This window comes from Scyliorhinus torazame, chromosome 16 (genome assembly GCF_047496885.1).
Source record: "Scyliorhinus torazame isolate Kashiwa2021f chromosome 16, sScyTor2.1, whole genome shotgun sequence".
In the NCBI taxonomy this organism is placed as follows: Eukaryota; Metazoa; Chordata; class Chondrichthyes; order Carcharhiniformes; family Scyliorhinidae; genus Scyliorhinus; species Scyliorhinus torazame.
In genome coordinates this window covers 163,081,497-163,106,731 of record NC_092722.1, presented here as the reverse complement: position 1 = coordinate 163,106,731, position 25,235 = coordinate 163,081,497, and the positions used below count along the sequence as shown (strand labels likewise).

Below are 25,235 nucleotides of genomic sequence, written 5' to 3'. Positions count from 1 at the left end.
ATTTAAAAAGAGAGGTAGAGAGAAAAAAGGGAATTATAGACAAGTAAGCCTGACGTCAATAATGGGGAAAATTCTGGAGTCCATTATCAAAGATTTTATAGCAGAGCACTTGGAAAACAGTGGTAGAATTGGACAGAGTCAACATGGATTTACAAAAGGGAAATTATGCTTGACAAATCTACCGGAATTCTTCAAGGATGTAACCAGTAGAGTTGATGAAGGGAAGCCAGTGGATGTGGTGTATTTGGACTTTCAGAAGGCTTTTGACAAAGTCCCATGTAAGAGATTAGCGTGTAAAATTAAAGCGCATGGGATTGGAAGTAATGTATTGAGATGGATAGAAAACTGAAAATCGGGAAAGCAAGAGTAAGAATAAATGGGTCTTTTTCCGAATGGCGGCCAGTGACTAGTAGGGTACCGCAGGGATCAGTCCTAGGACCTCAGCTATTCACAATATATGGTAAACATTTAGATGAGGGAGCTAAATGTAATATCTTCAAATTTGCAGATGACACAAAGCTGGATGGGAGGTGAGCTGTGAGGAGGACACAGAGGTGCTTAAGTGTGATTTGGACAAATTGAGTGAGTGAGCAATGCAGATGCAGTATAATGTGGATAAATGTGAGGTTATCCGCTTTTGTAGCAAAAACCAGGGGCGGGATTCTCTGACCCTCCGCCGGGTTGGAGAATCACCGGGGGCTGACGTGAATCCCGACCCCGCCGGTTGCCGAATTCTCCGGCACCGGATATTCAGCGGGGGCGGGAATCGGGCCGCACCAGTCGGCAGGCCCCCCCACCCCCCCACCCCCCCCCCCCCCCCCCCCGCGATTCTCCCGCTGCTGGAATGCCTGTCCCGCTGGCGAGGATCAAACCACCATTCTTCCCGGCGGGACTAGGCGGCGCGGGCGGGCTCCGGGGTCCTGGGGGGGGGGGGGGGGGGGCGATCTGGCCCCGGGGGGTGCCCCCACGGTGGCCTGGCCCGCATCGGGGCCCACCGATCCGCGGGCGAGCCTGTGCCGTGGGGGCACTCTTTTCCCTCCGCCTCGGCCACAGTCTTCACCATGGCCGACGCGGAAGAAACCCCCCCCCCCCTGCGCATGCACGGGAAATGACATCAGCAGCCGCTGACGCTCTCACGCATGCGCGGACTTCCGCCACCCGGCGTAGTCCTTTCGGCCCCGGCTGGCGTGGCTCCAAAGGCCTTTTCCGCCGGCTGGCGGCGTGCCAACCACTCCGGCGCGGGGCTAGACCCTCACTCAAGGTGAGGGCTTGGCCCCTAAAGGTGCAGAGAAATACGCACCTTTGGGGCGGCCCGATGCCGGAGTGGTTCACGCCACTCCATCCCGCCGGGAGCCCCCGCCCTGCCGGGTAGGGGAGAATCCCGCCCAGGAAGTCTGATTATTATCAGAATCGCTATAAACTAAGAGAGGGGAATGTACAACGAGACCTGGGTGTCCTTGTACACCAGTCGCTGAAGGTAAGCATGCAGGTGCAACAGGCGGTAAAGAAGGCAAATGGTATGTTGGCCTTCATTAGGAGAGTATTTGAGCACAGGAGCTGGGACGGCTAGCTGCAATTATACAGAGCCTTGTTGAGGCCACACCTGGAATATCGTGTGCAGTTTTGGCCTCCTGTTTTGGAGAAGGATGTCCTTGCTATAGAGGGAGTGCAGCAAAGGTTCACCAGACTGACTCCTGGGATGACAGGACTGTTGTATGAGGAGAGATTGAGTCGGTTAGATTACATTCACTGGAGTTCAGAAGAATGAGGAGGAATCTCATAGAAACGTATAAAATTCTACCAAGACTAGACAGGGTAGATGCAGGAAAGGAAAGGGGCCATAGTCTGAGGACACAGGGTAGACCATTTAGGGATGGGATGAAGAGAACCTTTTCACCCAGAGAGTGGTGAGCATGTGGAATTCACTACCACAGAAAGTAGTTGAGGCCAAAACACTGTGGGCAAGACTCTCCATTTGGGGATTCTCCCGTCAGATGAGAATTGCACCTGTTTTACGATCCCACTGGGAGCGCAAATCAGGATGCAATTCCATATGCCTTACAATGCAAATTTATGCATGGCGTGGAATACAAGGGATTCCCAGGGGAATTCCGTTATCTGGCCGCCATTTTGAGCAGGTGGTCCGAAAGTGAAGGGGTCTGTGAGGGGTCCCTTTTAGTTAGGGGGTTTCTGTGGGGGGGGTCCCTTTATTTAGCGGGCTTTCCCTATCACAGTTGAACTGGGAGATGATCTCCCTATTGCAGTTGTCCCTGGGGCATCTCCCTTTTACAGGGGTCCATGGGGTGGGGGCCTTATTCCAGGGGTCCCTGTGGAGAGGGCACTCCCTATTGCAGGTATCTGGGGGGGGGGGGTCTGTTGGAGGAGGGGGGGGCTGGCAGAACTTTGTGGGGGGGGAGGGTGGTCCTCGGATGAACTTTGGAGCCAACTTCCCTGAGGCGTTACCCCCGATGCCCACTGCAAGATCTACTGTGACAGGGCCTTGCTGGTAGACACTAGAAGGAATCCGTGTCCATGGCGAGCGCATTTAGCCATGTATTTCCCAGCCCTCTTGCCCCGAGAAATACCCCACTATCTAACGTCTATCCATTTAGATACGGTGCCTCAGCTGGGAATGCGCTCGAGGCCACACTCAGGCCCACTTTGTGCATTGAATAGCTCCACTCGCTGGAACTCTGCAGTGCAGTGAGAGATGGCATCCTATATCTCAAGCATCCGAAGCAACCCTGAATACCACCAAGCCCCAACTCACTATAAGGGCTCCCCCCCACACACACCCCAACACCCACACGGTGCACCCCCCTGGCCTGATCACCACTGCGTGAAAAATGCCAGCTTGGCATCTTGGCACTGGAAGCCTGACAGTGCCCTTGCCAGCCATCAATGCCACCTGGGCTGCTTGGCAGTGTTAAGCTGGCACCCAGGTGACGGTGCAAGGCTGGCAGTGCCAGAGTGCCTGGGTGATACCAGCAGTGCCAGGGTGTCACCCTGCCAAGAGGGTAAGCACCTGGGGGTCCGATCCCGTGGAGACCTCTACGTCACCAAGTCGGGGGCAACGAGGCCCGTTGATTGCACCCAAGGTTTTAGTTGGGATTCCTCCCATCTACATCCCAAGTTTCATTGAAATCCTTCCATTACTTTTTGAGATATATTGGACGTGATTCAACTTAAAAAAACTGTCCGTTCAAGCGCAGGGAACGACCCAGCTATTGAAAGGTACTCTGTTTCATTTCCAGTCCCCAACAGGGAACAACCCCCGAGGCCGCACTTCAGCACGATTTCCTGCAATAAGGAGCTCCACTCGCTGGAGCTCCTCAGTGTGGGAAATGATCGGCGCCCAAATCTCTCGATCCTCCCATGTGGACCCCCCTTCCCCAATGTCCCAACTCACCTGTTGGGTGGTCCTCGAGCCCCCCTGTCAGCCTGACTGGCACATGGGTGGCACTGCCAGGATACCCATTGGCACTGCCAAGCCAGCGGTGCCCAGGTGGCACCGTTAATGCCAGGGTGCGAGCCTGGCCAAAGGCCGACCACCCGGGAGCTTCCGATCACCTGGGGAACCATCCCAAGTGCTATTCCACGTGGTCCCTGTTTGTGGGGACCAGTGCTAAACAGCAGCCAGCTGGGGTCTCCTCGGTGAGGTTGATAGTTGCCGGGTGCCGGTTAGATCCGGTGACAGCATAGCTAAGTGAGCTATTAAACTCTTTTAACCATGCGAGTTTGGGCCAAGCCTATTTTGGATCTCATTAGATCTCGCGAGAACATAGCAGCCATCGGGAATCCCAGGACAGGCTGCATTCTGTCCCAATTCCAGCAGGACTGGACCAGAAAACCGCATCCACATTGTCTACAGATTAACAGACAATGTGGTTTTACAGCTGGTTTTATTAAAATTAGGATAAATTTACAATGCAGTTCCTGGTCTGAGACTGGTAACCAGAGAACATGTTCCAGTGTGGCAGTATGTTTTAAGTGCCTGGCCCCAATTTGAATTCCTGTTGCTAGGATTTCACGTTCCCTCCCCACACATCCCCTCCTGCGAACCCCCACTGACGGAGGAGTGTGGCATTCAGGCCCTTATCTTTCTACTGTAATTAGAGAGATGGTAGAACCTTTGATCTGGCATAGTGAACGATGGCTATTTACGTTACTTTTTTTCATAAGGCCATTGATTAAATTGCTGTCGGTCTTTTGTTAATTTTGTATCACAGATTATTTATTCAGAGCTTTCCTTCATCAAAGCTCATCCGCAATGTATCAAGCAATCAAGTCACACTTGCAAATAAAGACTGGTAATTTACTTTGTACAATCCGCTGTGGGGGTGATATGTCGTCACTGACTTTCCTTGAGTTCACAATGCCTCTCTCCCCAGTCCAGCTTTGCTTTGGAGGGCAGAAAGCTTATAACAAAAGTGAAAACAATACTTTACCGAGGATGGAAAGATTTATTTCATCATTATTTTAAACTGATCACTGAAATACTGACTACATGAGCACCGTCCCATTCGATATGTAGCTTTGAAGTAATTTCCAACAGTTGTGCATGAATGAACTCCTTTATCATAATGGTATGTGTTAGCAACATATGGACAATCTCCAATAGAAACTTTCCGTGCTCATTCATTCCGTGTCATGCAACATGAAACCTTGACCTGTTGTGCCTTTTGAGTAATAATTGTGGACTCTGCAGTGCTACTTGACATTAAAACAAAATCAGGTGGGAACATAGAAAAACTGACTGTCTTGACAGACATGAAAGAATAACATATCAAACCGATAACCATTTGTTGTGGTATGATGTGGAACTAATGAATCAGCTCATGAAAAGACAGACCTGTGCATAAAAAGGGGGGAAGCATTCATTGAATTCTGAAGGCAATGTCCTGTCCCACTGGGTGATCAGACACAGGCTCTGCCTATAGATCATAACTGAATTCTGACATAATCAAAACCGCTACTTAAATCGATACAATCTCTATTGATATAACTGGATGGGTTGATCCCAGAATGGAACCCTGGTCCAAAAGAATATAACTTTTATTTTTTTTTAAATAAAATATGGACGAAGGGAATAACAGGACCACTAATTAGTTTTAACAAGGAAAAAAACATTTATTCAACATGAAAAATTGGATAATGATACAATATTCATTTATGCCCCCTCCTTAGCTTAACAATTACTCACAGGTTTTAGGATTAACATGGATTACAAAGTACATCTTAAACTACAATGGTCTCATTAACACAAAGTCCCTTTTAAGCACACAAGATGACTGTGGTCAAATACGCACTACATTCTGAACCCAAATTAGTGTCTGTGGATTTCTCCTCAGAATGCCCCCAAATCCCCCCCAAAACATATTTGAAAATCTTCTGTCTTAATAATGCTATCCTTTGGCGGTTTGCATTCCAAAATCTACACCAGGTTTTCCAAATGACACTTTCAAACAAAGCTTTCTCTCCCATTTTTAACATTGAAACCAGTCCTGGATTTGACACCACCTTTGTCTTAATTACGTTTAACAAACTCTGAGATCCAGCCACCAATTTCCATAGTTATTTCAACGATCCACAAGGGCTCTAGTAAAATCTCATATCCCTGAAAATCACTTCAGGTGCTGGATTCTCTTTGGGAGACTATGTTCTCCCACCGGAGATGATCAGCTCTGATTTGCTCTCGGGCTAGGATCAGGAATCCAGGGACGATTCACTATCTCTTGCCATGCAAATTTATGCATGGTGGGGCCCTCGCACATTTATGCATGGTGGGGCCCACGTTTTGAGAGCAGGCAGCCCGATAGCGAGGTCCAGCTGCTGAGCACCCCTGCAATGCAAATCCACCCCTCCCCCTACACTGGGATTTCTGTACCACCCTCCCGCCCACAGTACGAGGGTGACCTGACTCCCACCAAAGACCAGCCCAAAAGAGAGATCCCCACATAACAGAAACCCCATTAGAGATCCCATTACAGACACCACAACCAGCAACCCCCCATAAGCGAAACTCCCACCAGAAACCCCCGCTCCATTACAGAGACCCCCACCAGAGACACCCCCACCAGAGGTACCCCATTACAGAGACCTCTACCTGGAAGCCAGAGGCAATCCAGACAGCGATGAGGAAAAAAATTGCTGCTTTAAAACTCACCTTTGTCCGACACATGCTGGATTAGGCAGAGAAAACAACACCTGTAAATTTCTAGAAAGCAAAATGAAAATGAAAAGCCACATGAACTGGGTTTAAACTAGGTTTAAACACCCTCGGACCTTTGATCTGCAAGGCTTTCATTCCCATCAAGGGGAAATTTGTTTTACTAGGCTGTGATTGCACACAGCCAACTGTCTGGATTGTTTAATTTGATTTCCCTTCATGCTTGAATGGACCACAAATACCCTGCTGTGAAACTAACTGCAATGCTTATAAGGAGCGTCTCTGGTAGAGGTATCTGTAATGGGGGATCTCTTGTGGGGGGGGGGGGGCTCTGTAATGGGAAGCTTCTGTTGGGATGCTCTAATGGGTGGGTTTCTGATGGGGGTCTCTATAAGAGGAGGTTCTGGTGGGGTCTCTGTAATGGGGGGTTAAAGGTGTGGGGGTCTCTGTAACAGTTGGGTTTCTGGTGGGGGTCTCTTATGGTGAGAGTCTGGTGGGGTGTCTGCTGGGGATGGAGTGGGCAGGATCTGCAGATGGGAGGAGGGGACAACTCCGATAGACTTTGGGGACAACTCCGATGGACTTTGGGGACAACTCTGATGGACTTTGGGGACAAGTCTGATGAACTTTGGGGCAACTCCCTTAAAGAGTTACCCCCTTGGCTACTGCGCCAGAGCCATGCTGGGAAATACCTGCACCAATTCTTGCCCATTTGAATCCTGATGCAGAGGACTGGAGAATCACGCTGCCTTGGAGAATCCGGTACCCAGCCAATTATTAGGGTGCAAATGGGTAATTTTGACCCATTTGCATCCTCCCGCTGGCACGGGGCATGATCCTCAAAACCGCCACAAAGAACAAAGAAAAGTACAGCACAGGAACAGGCCCTTCTGCCCTCCAAGCCTGTGCCGACCATGCTGCCCGTCTAAACTAAAATCTCTTGCACTTCCAGGGTCCGTATCCCTCTATTCACATCCTATTCATGTATTTGTCAAGATGCCCCTTAAACGTCACTATCGTCCCTGCTTCCATCACCTCCTCCGGCAGCGAGTTCCAGGCACCCACTACCTTTGTGTAAAAGACTTGCCTCATACATCTCCTCTAAACCTTGCCCCTCGCACCTTAACCCTATGTCCCCTAGTAATTGACCCCTCTACCCTGGGAAAAAGTCTCTGACTATCCACTCTGTCTATGCCCCTCATAATTTTGTAGACCACTATCAGGTCGCCCCTCAACCTCCATTGATCCACTGAGAACAAACCGAGTTTATTCAACCTCTCCACATAGCTAATGCCCTCCATACCAGGCAACATCCTGGTAAATCTCTTCTGCACCCTCTCTAAAGCCTCCACATTCTTCTGGTAGTGTGGCGACCAGAATTGAACACTATACTCCAAGTGTAGCCTTATTAAGGTTCTATACAGCTGCAACATGACTTGCCAATTTTTATACTCAATGCCCCGGCCAATGAAGGCAAGCATGCCGTATGCCTTCTTGACTACCTTCTCCACCTGTGTTGCTCCTTTCAATGGCCTGTGGACCTGTACACCTAGATCTCTCTGACTGTCAATACTCTCGAGGGTTCTACCACAGGGCTAAAGAGCTGGCTTTTAAAGCAGACCAAGGCAGGCCCGCAGCACGGTTCAAATCCCGTACCAGCCTCCCCGAACAGGCGCCGGAATGTGGCAACTAGGGGCTTTTCACAGTAACTACATTTGAAGCTTACTTGTGACAATAAGTGATTTTCATTTTCATTTCATTTCATTCACTGTATATTCCCTACCTGCATTAGACCTTCCAAAATGCATTACCTCACATTTGTCCGGATTAAACTCCATCTGCCATCTCTCCGCCCAAGTCTCCAAATGATCTAAATCCTGCTGTATCCTCTGACAGTCCTCATCGCTATTCGCAATTCCACCAACCTTTGTGTCGTCTGCAAACTTACTAATCAGACCAGTTACATTTTCCTCCGAATCATTTATATATACTACGAACAGCAAAGGTTCCAGCACTGATCCCTGCGGAACACCACTAGTCACAGCCCTCCAATTAGAAAAGCACCCTTCCATTGCTACTCTCTCCCTTCTATGACCTAGCCAGTTCTGTATCCATCTTGCCAGCTCACCCCTGATCCCATGTGACTTCACCTTTTGTATCAGTCTGCCATGAGGGACCTTGTCAAAGGCCTTACTGAAATCCATATAGACAACATCCACTGCCCTACCTGCATCAATCATCTTTGTGACCTCCTCGAAAAACTCTTATTAAATTAGTGAGACACGACCTCCCCTTCACAAAACCATGCTGCCTCTCGCTAATACATCCATTTGCTTCCAAATGGGAGTAGATCCTGTCTCGAAGAATTCTCTCCAGTAATTTCCTGACCACTGACGTAAGGCTCACCGGCCTGTAGTTCCCTGGATTATCCTTCCTACCCTTTTTAAACAAAGGAACAACATTGGCTATTCTCCAGTCCTCCAGGACATCGCCTGAAGACAGTGAGGATCCAAAGATTTCTGTAAAGGCCTCAGCAATTTCCTCTCTCGCCTCCTTCAGTATTCTGGGGTAGATCCCATCAGGCCCTGGGTACTTATGTACCTTAATATTTTTCAAGATGCCCAACACCTCGTCTTTTTGGATCTCAACGTGACCCAGGCAATCTACAACCCTTCTCCAGACTCAACATCCACCAATTTGGGCAGCACGGTAGCATTGTGGATAGCACAATTGGTTCACAGCTCCAGGGTCCCAGGTTCGATTCTGACTTGGGCCACTGTCTGTGCGGAGTCTGCACATCCTCCCCGTGTGTGCGTGGGTTTCCTCCGGGTGCTCCGGTTTCCTCCCACAGTCCAAAGATGTGCAGGTTAGGTGTATTGGCCATGATAAATTGCCATTAGTGTCCAAAATTGCCCTTAGTGTTGCGTGGAGTTACTGGGTTGTGGGGATAGGGTGGAGGTGTTGACCTAGGGTGCTCTTTCCAAGAGCCGGAGCAGATTCGATGGGCCGAATGGCCTCCTTCTGCACTGTAAATTCTATGATAATTCCTTCTCTTTGGTGAATACTGATGCAAAGTATTCATTTAGTACATCGCCCATTTCCTCTGGCTCCACACATAGGTATAGAATGTTCTATACCTGCTACAGTAGTGAACTCGCCAACATTGAGGGCATTTAAAAGTTTATTGGATAAACATATGGATGATAATGGCATAGTGTAGGTTAGATGGCTTTTGTTTCGGTGCAACATCGTGGGCCGAAGGGCCTGTACTGCGCTGTATTGTTCTATGTTCTATAGATTCCCTCGTCTGTCCTTCAGTGGGCCCACCCTTTCCCTGGCTACCCTCTTGCTTTTTATGTACGTGTAAAATGCCTTGGGGTTTTCCTTAAGCCGATTTGCAAATGACTTTTTGTGACCCCTTTTAGCCCTCCTGACTCCTTGCTTAAGTTCCTTCCTACTTTCCTTATATTCCACACAGGCTTTATCTGTTCCTAGCCTTTTAGCCCTGACAAATGCCTCCTTTTTCTTTTTGATGAGGCCTACAATATATCTCGATATCCAAGGTTCCCGAAATTTTCCGTATTTATCCTTCTTCCGCACAGGAACATGCCGGTCCTGAATTCCTTTCAACTGACATTTGAAAGCCTCCCATATGTCAGATGTTGATTTACCTGCAGGGGACTGCAGAATCCTGTTTTTCTGACAACGCTCTATTGCCGCTGCATCAGGAACTCAGCTACCGGTGGCAGCCAGCGGAGAATCGAGCCCCAGATATCTTTCTGGAGTCACAGTCGTCTCCTCAGCTCGATCTATCTTTACTGAACTTTGATCTGTCCTCGTACATTTAACCTCGGACATCTTGGAAACTTCTCTTCATTTCTCTAGTTTCCTAACTAGCTGCTCTGCTCTTCAGATCTCTGCACTTGCTTTCTTAACAATTACTCTATGGTATGGCTTTTCTTCCAGAAAAGCTGAGAGAGATGTTCTTCCTTCTAAACCACCAGCTTCTAGCAGAGCTATGAGAGCTGCCTTCTCTCTCTCATTATCTATCTCCAACTGCAATCAAAGTAGCTAAACTAAAACTTAAAAGCCTCTCTACCTTAAGGCACTAGTTGCAAAGCAACCCACCCACATGCTGATGCTTTTTATTTATTCTTCTAGCCATAGCCCTCTCTAAGCACAATAGAAACACAGTTAGATCTTAGCCAACCCTCCCACATACAAATACCTTTGTCCAACATGAATCTAACTATAGCTTTTACTCTTCCAGGCCCACTTAACCCCACTTAAACCTATATCTCATTTCTAATATTTACCAATACAAACTTTTGTTTTCCTTACAGAAGTAACATAGAAGGAGGATGAATTAGTCAAATCATATAGATAAAGAGGGAAAAAGAGGATTGCATTGAAGAGAGCAAGAAAAAAAAGACAAAATTAATAAAATATTACATTTTATAACTCTCTAAGAACATTACATGATTGAGACTCAACTGTTGAATTGTTCCATTTCTGGGCCAGAGTGAGTGATTAGCATTGCGTTAACAATTATCACTTCATTAAAAAGGGGCCATGCGCTATTAATTACGAGCCCTATCTTTCTGCTGGGAGTTTATTGAGCATTATTACGATCTCAGACCAGACCCTTGCTGTGGCTAAGAGTTTGTAAGACTCTGAGGAAAGGATACCTCACTCCAGGAGAGATTATACGAAGAAATGGGGATATGGTATATTAAAACAAACTTTATTACTAACACAGTATTCAAATCTTTGACATTGCATCAGAAAATAACTTCTAGTTACTCCTTAAACAATACTACTCAATACAGTGAATACCTTTAATTGCTATTTTTGTTCCAATTAAACAATGTGAAAAAAACACATCTCAGCTCTCAATCCACAGTAACTACCAATGGGACATAGGAATACTTGCTTTACAGAGATGTTCTATGAGAGTGAGAGAACTTTTGACACGGCTTTAAATACAAGATCTGACTCCTGTCAGACCCATGCAGAAACTCTGGCTGCATGTCTTCAGAAGCTGTTTCAGCTCCCCCTTGTTCTCAGACAGGTCTGTACTGCTTTAAAGACTGTTAATCTCTTTTTAACTTAACTGTAGAGAGCAAAACCTGACTTATAGTCACAGCGTCATCCAGAACTGCACTGACCTGTTTTTCCAACAAAATGCCTGATACCTTAGCTCCACCCAGCAATGACATCATCTTACGAAGTTAGAATCTAATTAACTCCAGAGGGAGTTAACTCCCTTAGTCAAAGCAAAATTCCATTAGCCCAGCCTTTTTACGATACTTTAATTGCACCCCAGCTCCCAAAATATACTTGCCTACAAACTAGGATTCATTTTAAAATGTGACTGTACCAGTTAAACAGACTCTAACCCAGGCATTTTAACCCTTACTGCACCAAATACCTATAATACAATACATCTGAAATGTCTACATTCATCACAGCATTAATGTGCAAGTTCTAGTAAAGTAACAGGGAGGCTACTGGTTGTGATGCCATTTGTGACAGCAAACGGTTGACCAGTGGTAACTCAACCATCAAATTCTGCGAAATTGCAACTCCTGTTGCATCTTTTCACTTCCTGAATTGTACTGGCAATTTGTGCATCGATATTGGCTTGTACCTCTGATATGTTATTAGTCCAGGAAGACTTGGTTGATAGTCTCTGGATGGTTTTATATTCAGTGCTGGTCTTGGTATCTGCTTGCAAGATTGTGTTTATACCTAATGAGCCAACAATTAAAATATGCTTTGATGTGCCTTGCATTTCTTCTCAATTCCAAATCGCGACGGGCACACATTTAGATGACAAAGATAATTAATCGTTAACTTGTCAGTCAAAGTACTTCTGCATTTTAACATTGAATTTTCATCTAAAGCACTAAAAATTGATATTTACCTGTAAGATACTAAGGGCTAGATTCTCCGATTGCCGACGGCGAAATCGCATTCGGCGATTGGCCGGAGAATCCGTTTTGACATCGAAATCGGGGGCAGTGCCGTTTTTCAGATGCTCCGCCCCCTCCAAAACGGCATCATCGGTGAGTATGCCGCACACCATTGGGACGACCTCAGGACGTCACCTGAAGGCCCTCCTCGATGCTCCGCTCCTGATGGGCTGACTTTCCGACAGCGTGGGGCGTATGTGCTCTGAAGTTTCGTCAACATCGCGTGGCGGCTGCGGACTGTGTCCAGCGCCACCACATTTGGGGGGGGGGGGGAGAGAGGTGATGCCATTCCGCTGGCCTGGGGGGCTTCGGTGGGGGCTGGTGGGACTGGTGGGGGGTGGTCCTGGAGCAGCAAGGGAGTTACAGGGGGGCACTATCTGGCAGGCCGGGTCCACGTGCGGCCGGCGCCATGATGTACAGCGCGGCCGCCGTAGTTTGCCGCTGCGCGCTTGCGCGGCCACGGACCCGGCAATTCGCCGTCCGTATCTGCAGGTAGAGACAGGGGCTTTATGTGGCGTGTCTGCTAGCCCCCCACTGGGCGGAACATCGGTGCGGGGACGGCGCTGACTTTTTGGTCATAAGACTAGACACCTGCTCCGGCCATATTCTCAAAATCGGAGAATCCCGTCCCAGACCTATAGTTTTGATAGCTTTGTTAAGTTTTAACAAGCTTCCTAAGTGCTACCTAATTTTTATTATTATGTTGTAGGAGATTAACCACTATGACAATTATTTAAGAACAACCACAAATGCCATATCCATTTTGAAAAAAATACACAATTAGGAGGGAATCATAATTATTTGAGCAAACCTGCACCTTATCGAGGTTTTTTAAACTTTCAGTGGATTCCACCATGTAAATTTGAATGACTGAGATGGTGATTTTTTAAAAAGTCTCACTGACTCCCACACCAACAGGAAATAGAGGCAGTTTTATATGCGTGTTTTAGCGCTTCATTTGGGCAGTGTTAGCCACAAAGGGGTACTCATTCACTCACGTATCATCCTGACAGATGCTGGGCTAAAATCTGTCCTACTTTACATGAATACTGCATGTGTTTTCAGAAGCATAGATGCTAAGTTAAACCTTAAGGCCTGCATTGGGTTGTATTATGGTGTTACCTAAAAGGGCAATTAGACACTGATCATCTGATTTTACATCTGTTCTGAGTAAAAACACCATCGACAGAAACATGCGCTAAATATTAACCATCAGTGACTGAAGGAGGAAGGAAAAACTGTTTTGATCGACTGGAACCAGTACTAATTAGGACTAATATTTGGTGCCGTTAAGGAGAAACTAGGTAAACACATGAGGGAGAAAGGAATAAAAGGATTTGCCAATGGCATGAGATGAAGAAGGGTGGGAGGAGGCTCCTGTGGAACATTGACTCTGGCATGGATCTGTAGCGCCGAATGGCCTGTGCTGTATTTTCTGTGCAATAAATACTTTGTAATTCAGAAAAACAGTTCCTTTTTTCGCTGAAATGTAAGGTATTAATATTTTTTGGCATAACATAACCACATGTGTAAACTTTTTATATTTGTTTCATTTTATATTTTATCAGAGATTTGAAACCTGAAAACATATTGTTGGATGACTATGGTAAGTAATCCAGTTCTGTAAATGTGGCAATTATTGTGTAATTCAGTTTACTTTGATTCAGGGTCAGGTTTACTGTTTTTCTGGCAACAGAATTTCTTCATTACACCTTAACTCAATTTTCAGTTGTGTTGTAATGAAAATATATAATCCAAAAACGTAGAAAATATTTGGCCCAGACACCAGTTTATTACATTTTAATTATGAATATATCCATGGAATAGAATACGTACAGTGCAGAAGGAGGCCATTCAGCCCATCGAGCCTGCACCGACCCTCTGGAAGAGCACCCTAGCCAAGCCCACTCCCCCGCTCCATCCCTGTAACCCCACCTAATCTGCACATTTTTGGATTTTAGGGGCAATTTAGCACAGTCAATCCACATAACCTAAACATCTTTGGGCTGTGGGAGGAAACCGGAGCACCCGGAGAAAACCCACGGAGACGAGGAGAGAATGTGCAAACTCCACACACAGGCACAGAAATGAACCCGGGTCCCTGGCACTGTGAGACAACAGTGCTAACCACTGTGCCACCCATGTATGGCAACATGTGTACAATATATCTTGTTAGTTGTCTAGTATTTATTATTAAATAACATTCATATTACATGCATTTTATGTACAGAAATTTGCAGATATATAAAGCTCTAGCTTTACAGGATCTGTGCTATTGCAGAATGCCACATTAGGAAGTTTCATGAATCACTTTTGCTAATCGAAGTAGATATGTGTTATTGAAAAGAGCTGCGAGAGACTCCCCCTGGCTTGAGTTTTTCTACTCTCTGGCATACTGCTGGGTCTGTAGTATAATTTTATCTGCCAAGTGAAGAAGAAGAAGAGGGAAATTCTGACCAAAAGAAAGGCACAAGAGTAACACATTAAGAAGGAATTCAAGTACACATTATAAAACTCATACTAGTGAAAATATGATTGCTGGAACAATTCCCATTTGCAGATGAATATCTAAAGCAAACTGATTAATCTATGAAAACCAAATTCACTTTTTGCCATCGAAACATTGGAAGATCAAATGTATTACTGTTTCAGTTGTTTTATGTTGGAATATGCATAACTTCTGATTTGTGAATAACTGTATATATATATTTGATAATAAAATATTATTTGATTATCGGTAGATGGGTAGACTATCCAGTGCTCGTTATTTAGCTGTCTTGCTGTTGCTGAAACAAATCTTAATATCACAGTAACAAAGCTATTAAATGTCAGGACTATCGATAATTGTAATAGTAACTATAACAAAAATACGCAGACCGGAATTATTCCTCCGTATACGCCGCCGGGATTCTCCAGTCTGGCTGCGTGGAATGGAGTTTTGGCTCAGCGCCAAATTATCCGTTCCCGCCGGTGGCTGAACAATCCCGGGTCGGAGAATCCCAGCCTTGATCTATCTCAACTTTTTAAAACTCTTTTTTTTGTCCCCTTATCAACTTTGGAGGTTGGAGTAATAGTGGCCCAGTTTTTCAGCCACTGGAGATCGGGAGATGGCACGTTAAATTAGTCATGTCATGGAATGGACATCGCATTCAAAAACTATTGCTGATCGGAGAATAACTTTGTTTTTTTAACAGATCAACCTTTTGTGTAATTCCTTTCATCTCAAATATAGCCTCGGCGGGCACCAGAAATTATTTATTTTTTTGAATATAACAACAGGGTCAAATCTAATTGCACACGGCTAGTTCTTATGTTTGGTAGTGCAAAATGAAGAGCCCAAAGAAAGGTGAAGTAGCTTAGAAGGCAAAATCTGGTCATTACTGCCATAGTAATTGATTGATTGATTGATTTATTGTCACATGTACCGAAGTACAGTGAAAAGTATTTTTCTGCGGCCGAGAAACGTACGCAGTACGTACATAGTAGACACAAGAATAATCAACAGAGAACATTGACAAATGGTACATCGACAAAACAGTGATTGGTTACGGCCAAGCGATCGAAAACAAGCTGGATGAACTTAACGCCAGAATTACCTCTCAGAGGGAAGTAAGAGACTGCTGTGTGCTCTGTTTCACAGAGACATGGCTCACCCCCACCTCACCGGACTGTGCCATACAACCTGAAGGCTTCTCAATTCACCGGGCGGACCGCACGGCATCGTCAGGCAAAGCGAAGGGTGGAGGGGTTTGCCTCCTCATCAACTCCTCCTGGTGCTTGGATGTGGCGACTCTGGCGACCTACTGCTCCCCAGACCTGGAATACCTGACCGTGAAGTGCCGCCCATATTATCTTCCACGTGAGTTCACTTCAGCCATTATCACAGCGGTCTACATCCCACCCCAGGCAGAAGTGAGGAAGGCGCTGGACGAACTATACACAGTAATAAACAACTACGAAACACCCGGAGGCCTTGTTCATCGTGGCCGGAGACTTCAACAAGGCCAACCTCAAGAGTGTACTGCCAAAATTCCACCAGCACATCTCCAGTCCCACCAGGGGCGACAACACTCTTGACCACTGCTACTTAAAAATCAAGGGCGCCTACTGTTCCATCCCTCGACCGCACTTTGGGAAATCAGATCATAAGACGGTGTTCCTTCTCCCGGCATACAAGCAGAAACTCAAGCGGGAGAATCCAGCTAAGAAGGTTGTGCAGTGCTGGTCCGAGGAGACAGAAGAGCTCTTACGTGACTGCTTAGAGACAGTGGACTGGTCCATATTTAAGAACTCAGCGACCAACTAAAATGAGTATGCCACCACCGTCACAGACTTCATCAGCAAATGTGTGGACGACTGCGTGCCAAAGAAAGCAGTACGTGCGTTCCCATACCGGAAACCATGGCTCAATCGCGAGATTGACTCCCTACTGAAGGACAGATCTGAGGCGTTCAAGGCAGACGACCCTGACCTATACAAGAAATCCAGGTACGACCTCCGCAAAGTCATCCGAGATGCCAAGAGAGAATATCAAACCAAGCTAGAGTCACAGACAGACTCTCGGCGCTTGTGGCAAGGACTAAACAACATAACGGGCTACAAAGCGAAGCCGAGCAGTATCTCTGGCAGCAGCGCACCCCTCCCCAATGAACTCAATGCATTCTATGCTCGGTTCGAGCAAGTAACCAACAATCCGCTGTCGAGTGCCCCAGCAGCCCATAATTCACCCACACCCACCATCACAGCTTCCGAAGTCAGATTGGCCTTCCTGAAAGTGAACCCTCGGAAGGCGACGAGCCCAGGCGGGATCCCTGGTCGTGCACTCAGAGCCTGCGTGGACCAGCTGGCAGAGGTATTCGCAGACATCTTTAACCTGTCCCTACTCCACTCCGAGGTCCCCACCTGCTTCAAGAAGACCACCATCATGCCGGTACCAAAGAAGAACCAGGCAACGTGCCTCAATGACTACCGACCAGTGGCCCTGACTTCTGTCGTAATGAAGTGCTTCAAGAGGTTGATCATGAAGCGCATCACCTCCATACTCCCAGAACGCCTTGATCCACTGCAATTCGCATACCGCTGCAACCGGCCCACATCAGACACCATTTCCCTGGCCCTACTCTCATCCCTAGAGCATCTCGAAAACAAGGATTCCTACATTAGACTCCTATTTATTGACTACAACTCCACCTTCAACACCATAATCCCAGCCAAGCTCATATCAAAGCTCCAAAACCTAGGACTTGGCTCCCCACTCTGCAACTGGATCCTCGATTTTCTGACCAACAGACCACAATCAGTAAGAATGAACAACAACACCACCTCCACAATAGTCCTTAACACCGGGGCCCCGCAAGGCTGCGTACTTAGCCCCCTACTCTACTCCCTGTCCACACACGACTGCGTGGCAAAACTTGGTTCCAACTCCATCTACAAGTTTGCTGACGATACGACCATAGTGGGCCGGATCTCGAATAACGACGAGTCCGAATATAGGAGGGGAATAGAGAACCTAGTGGAGTGGTGTAGCGACAACAATCTCTCCCTCAATGCCAGCAAAACTAAAGAGCTGGTAATTGACTTCAGGAAGCAAAGTACTGTACACACCCCTGTCAGCATCAACGGGGCTGAGGTGGAGATGGTTAGCAGTTTCAAATTCCTAGGGATGCACATCTCCAAAGATCTGTCCTGGTCCACCCACGTCGACGCTACCACCAAGAAAGCACAACAGCGCCTATACTTCCTCAGGAAACTAAGGAAATTCGTCATGTCCACATTAACCCTTACCAACTTTTACAGATGCACCATAGAAAGCATCCTATCGGGCTGCATCACAGCCTGGTATGGCAACTTCTCGGTCCAGGACGGCAAGAAACTTCAGAGAGTCGGGAATACCACCCAGTCCATCACACGAACTTGCCTCCCATCCATTGACTCCATCTACACCTCTCGCTGCCTGGGGAAAGCGGGCAGCATAATCAAAGATCCCTCCCACCCGGCTTACTCACTCTTCCAACTTCTTCCATTGGGCAGGCGATACAGAAGTCTGAGAACACGCACGAACAGACTCAAAAACAGCTTCTTCCCCACTGTCACCAGACTCCTAAATGACCCTCTTATGGACTGACCTCATTAACACTACACCCTGTATGCTTCATCCGATGCCAGTGCTTATGTAGTTACATTGTATATGTTGTGTTGCCCTATTATGTATTTTCTTTTATTCCCTTTTCTTCTCATGTACTTAATGATCTGTTGAGCTGCTCGCAGAAAAATGCTTTTCACTGTACCTCGGTACACGTGACAATAAACAAATCCAATCCAATGCGGAACAAGGGGGCAAATAAAGTAAATACATGAGCAAGAGAACCTTCGACCTTCTATATTCTGCACAAAAGTTTATTTTAGTGGGTGCAAGTAGTGCCCTCTTGTTCTATTGGAGGGTGTTTGCAGTAAAATGAGAGGATGCATTTAACTAACCAATTCCATTGTGTTGCGGTCATACAGGTCACATTAGGATATCTGATCTGGGTTTAGCTGTGAAAATTCCTGAAGGAGAAACGATTCGTGGCAGAGTGGGGACGGTAGGATATATGGGTGAGTCTTTGATTAAAATTTGATATAGATTTTCTTTCAATGTTGTCCTGGAAATTAGCTGTTTATTTCCCATTTATAAACCTCGTAACTCGTAATTGTGATACTTGATGGTGCAGACTGCTAAATCATATATATATTTTCAGTTTACATGATGTATAGATTTTCAAATGAAGACATACAAGAAGAGAGAGGTTGCAGAATGCTGTGGTACAAGGGATCTGGGTGCTCTTGTACATGAATCACAGAAAGTTAACATGCAGGTGCAGCAAGTTATTAGAAATATGGAATGTTGGATTTAAGGGCGGGGGATTGAATATAACATGAGGAGACCCTTGCTATAACTGTACAGGGCATTGGTGAGATCGCACCTAGAGAGCTACATCAATTTTGGTCTCCAGAATTAAAGAATATACTTCCTTGGAGACAGTTCAGTGAAGGTTCTTTAAACTAATTCCTGTACTTCAGAAGTTGTTTAATGAGGAAATATTGAGCAGGTTGGGCCTATGCTTATTGGAGTTTAGAGGAATGACAGGTGATCTTATTGAAATCTAGAACATTCTGAGGAGCTTGATAGGGTAGAAACTGAGAGGATGTTTCCTCTTATGGGGGGAAATCTAGAACCAGGCGGGCACATTTTCAAAATAAGGGGTCACCCATTTAACACAAATGTCAAGATGAATGTCTGTGGGAAATTTGTTGATCTTTGGAATTCTTTAACCCACGGAGCAGAGGGGGGTAGGGTCATAAATATATGCAAGGTGGAGTTAGATAATCTTTTGATCTATAAGGGATTGAATGATTGTGGTGTGGGGGGGGGCTGGGGAGGCAGAAAAGCGGAGTCGAAGGCTACAATTAGATTTGCCATAATTGTACTGAATGGCAGAGCAGGCTTGAGGGGTCAAATGGCCTATTCTTATTTCTTCCGTTCACACATGAAACAAAATTCATCGATTCAGCTAGATGGATTCCTGACTCGAATTCAAGGCAAGCAATAGCCATCCCCAAATCTTTTTTTAATCTCCCTGATATGCCCATTTAACTATCCTCATGGCTGTTTACTTCTGCTTATATACATATTACATCAGACATTACTGACAGGTGGTTTCGTGGATTGCTGAAAAATTATTTTCCTGCTGGTTATTTTATTCCAGGAGTTCTAATTAGAATCTGTCACAATCGTTGGGGCATTGTAAATATCACCAAACCACGTGTTTGAGCGCACTGATGTGAAATTTTCCACTGCCTTCTGTTTGATTATAAAAGTTACAAGAAAAAGTATTTTTGTTTGAAATGCCATTTCCCTATAAATAAACAGTTGGAGTATATTCCCACATGGATGCCGTGCAATTGGGTTATTCAGTCTGTTTTTGGTCCAATTGGCCTGATTCTGCGAATGACCATGCTGACTATAGGGAGTGCATCTGTGTTGGCCCAGCATGATACATTGGGATGGTGAGCCATCTGATGCACTTGTGTGAACAGTATGTGTAGCCACAGAAGAACACTTTGACAGCTCTTATCTGTGCCTTTTATTGAATTTGGCTTCACGATATAAGTATACGAACTGCTAAACAAGCAAATCATTAATCCGTCTCAAACATTTCAGCTTTCTTCCATCTGAATTGCTTTTAGAGTACGCAATTCATTTTTTTCCCCAATTAAGGGGCAATTTAGCGTGGCCAATCCATCTACTCTGCACATCTTTTTGCATTGTGGGGGTGAGACCCATGCAGACACGGGGAGAATGTGCAAACTCCACAAGGACAGTGATCGAGGGCTGGGATCGGACCCGAGTCCTCGGCATCGTGAGGCAACAAGGCTAACCACTGCGCCACCATGCTGCCCTTGAATTGCTTTAGTTATAGTCTGTAATAATTAGAGTAATGCTGCAGCAATAGATCTGTATGTATGCTGTCTTAGTAATAATACAATCATCTTTTAAAACATGCTTTACCACCCGACTACAGTACCACAGGAAAGTTTTCTTCTTGCGATTTGTGAAATCTCTTGGACATCAATCTGTATTTGTATAACTTAGTAGGATTGCTAATATTTCTGCCAAAACTCATGGTGAAATTATTTTGAGAATTATTTTCCTTTAATTGAAACAAATATAATTCTCCAGGGAAGTGCTGAAAGGTACAGCTGCAGTTCACCCTGTCACTGGCATTCCCAGTGGAATTCCTTGCTAGTATTGGGAATGTTGGCAGCTGAGAAATGTGTACCTTCAGCCTAACCCTAATTTATGCTCCAGTTTAAAAAAAATTTTTAAATCAACATTTTACATGTTACGTCACCCTGGGCAACTGTGCGGTCAATTCCAGCACCACATGCCCCGGAGTCACAACACAAATGAATTAACAAATAAATCTTACTAAAAGTGCCCAAAGTCTTTGGCCCTACGCTGCCCTATAATTACAGTCACCAGGTTTGTAAGTTGAAACACAATTACTGTTTATTTATATCAGGAATAATTATGACATTTGAAGTAAATACAATGTGATAACAACAAACTAATCTGCTAACCCCTTTAAATGAACCATCCTCTACCCCCATACATACACAAGACAGACAAACACAGAGGGGGAAAGAGGTGAAAATAATGAGGTTCAAAGGATTAGTCTTTGTGTTCAATGGTGGTTCTTTAGGCCCCTTTCCTCACAGCACCCTGGTTGATCAAAGTACATGGTTTGCAACCTCTAATGATCTTCTCTGTAGTTTAGAAATGTATTAGTCACAGTTTTTCCTGGGGAGGCCCCATTGCTTCAGATCAAATTCTGCGTTCATTTTGTAGTGTATTTCCAAGCCTCTGCCTTTTCTGGAGAAAGATTTGGTTGGCACACATTAGCCTTTTCTGCAGAGAGGGTTGGTTGGTTCACCCCTGCTGTTGATTCCCAAATTTCTTTCTCTGTCAGTCTGGCCTCAATAAAAGTTGAGACGGATTCGCACGTAAACAGAAGTTATTTATTTAGCTTGCAAGCTTGAATCATCTTACAGAAATGTAAGAGACATCCAGCTTCTTACATCCCAGAAAACGACTGAACTAAAAGACAAAGGGATCGCTGCAAAATCAATTCAAATGGTATCAAGTTTCACATACTCGACGGACATAGGTCAGCCTATGTCCCTCCTGACCTGTTCGATCTATTCTGATTGGCTCACTTCCAATCCCTTTCTCTGGCCCCTATCAATGCAGCATCACTCTCATAGACCCACCTCTTCCTGCTTTTTCCATGCGGTCTCAAATTCCTTTGTCCCTAACTGCAAGAATCAAAGTGGCTTATTTCTACATTACATTAACTAGTAACTCTAAAGTAACTATTTTATATCACATTCGTCATTCCCTCCTTTTATCATTCCATGATAACCGAACTATCCAATCTATAGCTACGGTTCCTCATCTAAAAAGATCCGTCGCTGCATTTCCAATTCCTGTCTTAGCCCCCCTTCATCTGCTTCACCCTCATGGATTTTAACAGTTAAATTTTTTTTCTCGGTGATTGGGGCGGTGATCTGATCTAGTGCACCCCGCATTCTACCCATCACACATTTAAGGATGGCCAGGCCCACAAATATGCAGCCGATAGCTACCACTAGATACATGGCCATATTTATCAACCAGTCCTTCCATCCTCCAGATCCCCAGTTACCCCAAGAGTCAGGATCCTGCATCCCGTCCAAGTGATCCCGTATGCGATCCATAAATTTAGTAATGTTAGCGGTCAAGTCTTGAACTCCCATGATACACTTGCCCTGTACTATGGCGCATACCCCACCCTCACGGGCCAGAAGATAGTCAAGAGCATACCGGTTCTGCATTGCAAACAACCGTAGCTGAGACAACTCCTTAGTTATTGCCCCGAGGGCTCCCAAGGTTTCATTTCCCAAGATGGTAAGGCCGCAAATAAAATAATTCCGATCACTAACAGCCAAGGAACCCCCCACACCTCCCAGTGTCAATATGCTCAGAATGCCTCACCCGGCTGAGTGGCCCCGGTTGGGTGCAAGAACCTGAGGTTTTTTCCAGTTCTTGCAAAATTCAGCAGAGACTGCCCGGCGTGCTAACTGATTATGCAGGTTCCACGCTGAAGGGCAGGGGACTGTGGTAGGGACTAGAGTCCCTATAGCAATTCGGCGGGGAAATGGGGTGACAAAACGTTGGTCGCCGTACCATTAAATAAAAAGTAGTATCCTTGTTCCGTGTGGAGACTAGCATCACAATCAGCATATCGGTTGCGTAAGGACCTCCCAGTAGCCCAGTTTATCCAATTTTGAAATGCCCATTCGGGCCGCCCAGCAATGCAGAAAGCCCTATTCCCAACAGTGATATGAGAGACATTCGCCCAGCCACAAAGGAGCTGGAGGCCAGCGTTCAATGGAACGCAAGTGGTGTTATAACAAACGCATTGGCCAGACGCCTGGGTGATATGGCACCTCCTGTCCGTACAGGTGGGAAACAGACATGTTATATTTGTGTCCACCTCTACCAGCAAACAGCCATATCCTTCACTGCTGAAGCAATTCTCGTACGACCGGGAATCCCTATTGGGAGTGAAGTGGCTAGGTATGTACGCCCTCCACCGTCGCAGCCTATCGTACTGTGAATGGGAATTATCCCGAGGGAGGGGAAGGCAAATAGCCGGTGGTGCTGAATCCGGATCGTAAGGAAGAGTGACGTGCTCGGGCAATGGCTCGGAACGCTGACAATGAACCACCGTTTGGGGAGTGCCCCAAAGCGGTGAAACAGAAAATAACCTAGACACCGCTGCGGGGTTTGGGTAGCAGACAACCCGTCCCTGGCCATACAGACGGTGGTAAATCTGGTAGAAGAGATTCATACTACCCGGGTTTTCCTCAGTTTGGCCTTTAATTAACTTAAGTGCATCTCCCGGTAACCTACGTTCTAGCTGTACTTCCCTTCTCACACGCCCCGTCCTCTCTCTAGTCCCTTTCTCTTTCTCATGGTCTCTTCCTACACTCTTCTGACAGCCTGATGTTACCTTTATTGTACCACTTTTAACACATCCAAAATCAAATTTACATGTATTCCAAAAACAAGGCAATGTCCATATAATGTTCCCTTCCCATCACCGGGACCGGTGCAGCTGCTTCATGACTCCCGCATTCTCCTTAACTTTGATGACCTTCCATGAGTCGATACCATGTCCTCGTATATGGGGGCAGTGAAGGACATCACCTTTGCATAGGTGATGTATCCTTGTAGATTGGTTGGGGCTACACAGATACATAATATTCCCCTTTTCCATGTCCATCGCCAATAACACGCCAAGCGAAGTGAGGCCAAATATCAGACAGACGATGCGTAGCCACTCCATCATGCTCCACACCTGTAAAATAGCACTGGAGAAGGGAGGCAGGTTAGTATCCGACCTTTTACAGTAGTGGAGATGGACTCAATTTACAGTGATGTAGGTGGACCCAAGCACTTCGCCCCTCCACTTTAACTGCTGTGGGGGTGGTAAGGAGAACTTGGAAGGGCCCGTCCCATCGCGGCTCCGACCCCTTCCTAGTCCAATGTTTGACCATGACATAACTACCGGGCTGGACTGAAAGTGAGCTAGGTACTGGGGCAATGGCTGGTGAGCCGCACGGACTGGGCCATGGAGTTCCTTGAGCACTTGCGTAAGGGCTAGAACATAGGTGGTCATTTCTTCAGTCATCTGATGAAACTGAACCCGTCTGGGAACCTGCAGGCTCCAAGGAGTTCTAAGAGGCCTGCCATAAAGAATCTCGGCGGGAGAGAGCCGGGCTGGTCCCGCAGGTGTAACCCGCAGCTGGAAGAGGGCAACGGGGAGCAACGTAAGCCATGTCAGTCCCGTGTCTGCTCTTAATTTAGCCAATTTAGTTTTGAGGGTCTGATTGTGTCTCTCAACCACCCCGGCTGCCTGCGGTCTGTAAGCACAGTGTAACTGCTGGCGTATGCCCAACTGGGAGCAAAACTCCTTGTTAATTTGTCCAATAAAATGAGGCCCATTATCAGAACTTAACTGAGCTGGTATACCGTACCGGGGAATGATTTCCCTCATCAAGACTTTAACCACAGTAGCAGCTTTACTATAGATAGTCGGATACGCCTCGACCCATCTGCTGAACACATCCACAATGACCAAAACATATTTGTAACATTGACACCTTTCCAACTCAATGTAATCCATTTGGAGCGTCTCAAAGGGACCACTGGGCAACGGGGTTTGCTCCTTCCCACAAGGGATACCTTTTCCGGTGTTATATTGCTGACAAATCAAACACCGATTACTGATACTCTGGGCCAACCCCTGCATTTTAGGGTGCCACCAAGTGTCCAGCAACAAATCACTAGTCCCTCGAGCCCCACAATGAGTTGCAAAGTGTACACATTCGATGACCCATAAAGCCAGTACATCAGACATACAAGTCTGATGTGCAGGCGTGGTCCATAAAGAGGAAACAGAATCATATGTACAACCTAACCGTTTCCACATTTGTTTATCACT

At 46.1% G+C, this 25,235-nt stretch overlaps 1 protein-coding gene across 1 annotated transcript in view; it reads left to right on the top strand.

Annotated features, from left to right (window-relative positions):
• The window catches only part of LOC140393195 (G protein-coupled receptor kinase 5-like), a 385,259-nt gene that overhangs the window by 329,277 nt on the left and 30,747 nt on the right, over positions 1–25,235 (top strand). Inside the window, exons 10-11 of the mRNA XM_072479357.1 lie at positions 13,713–13,750; positions 18,652–18,741. Coding sequence (XP_072335458.1) covers positions 13,713–13,750; positions 18,652–18,741 — 128 coding nt within the window. The remainder of the gene's footprint in view (positions 1–13,712; positions 13,751–18,651; positions 18,742–25,235) is intronic.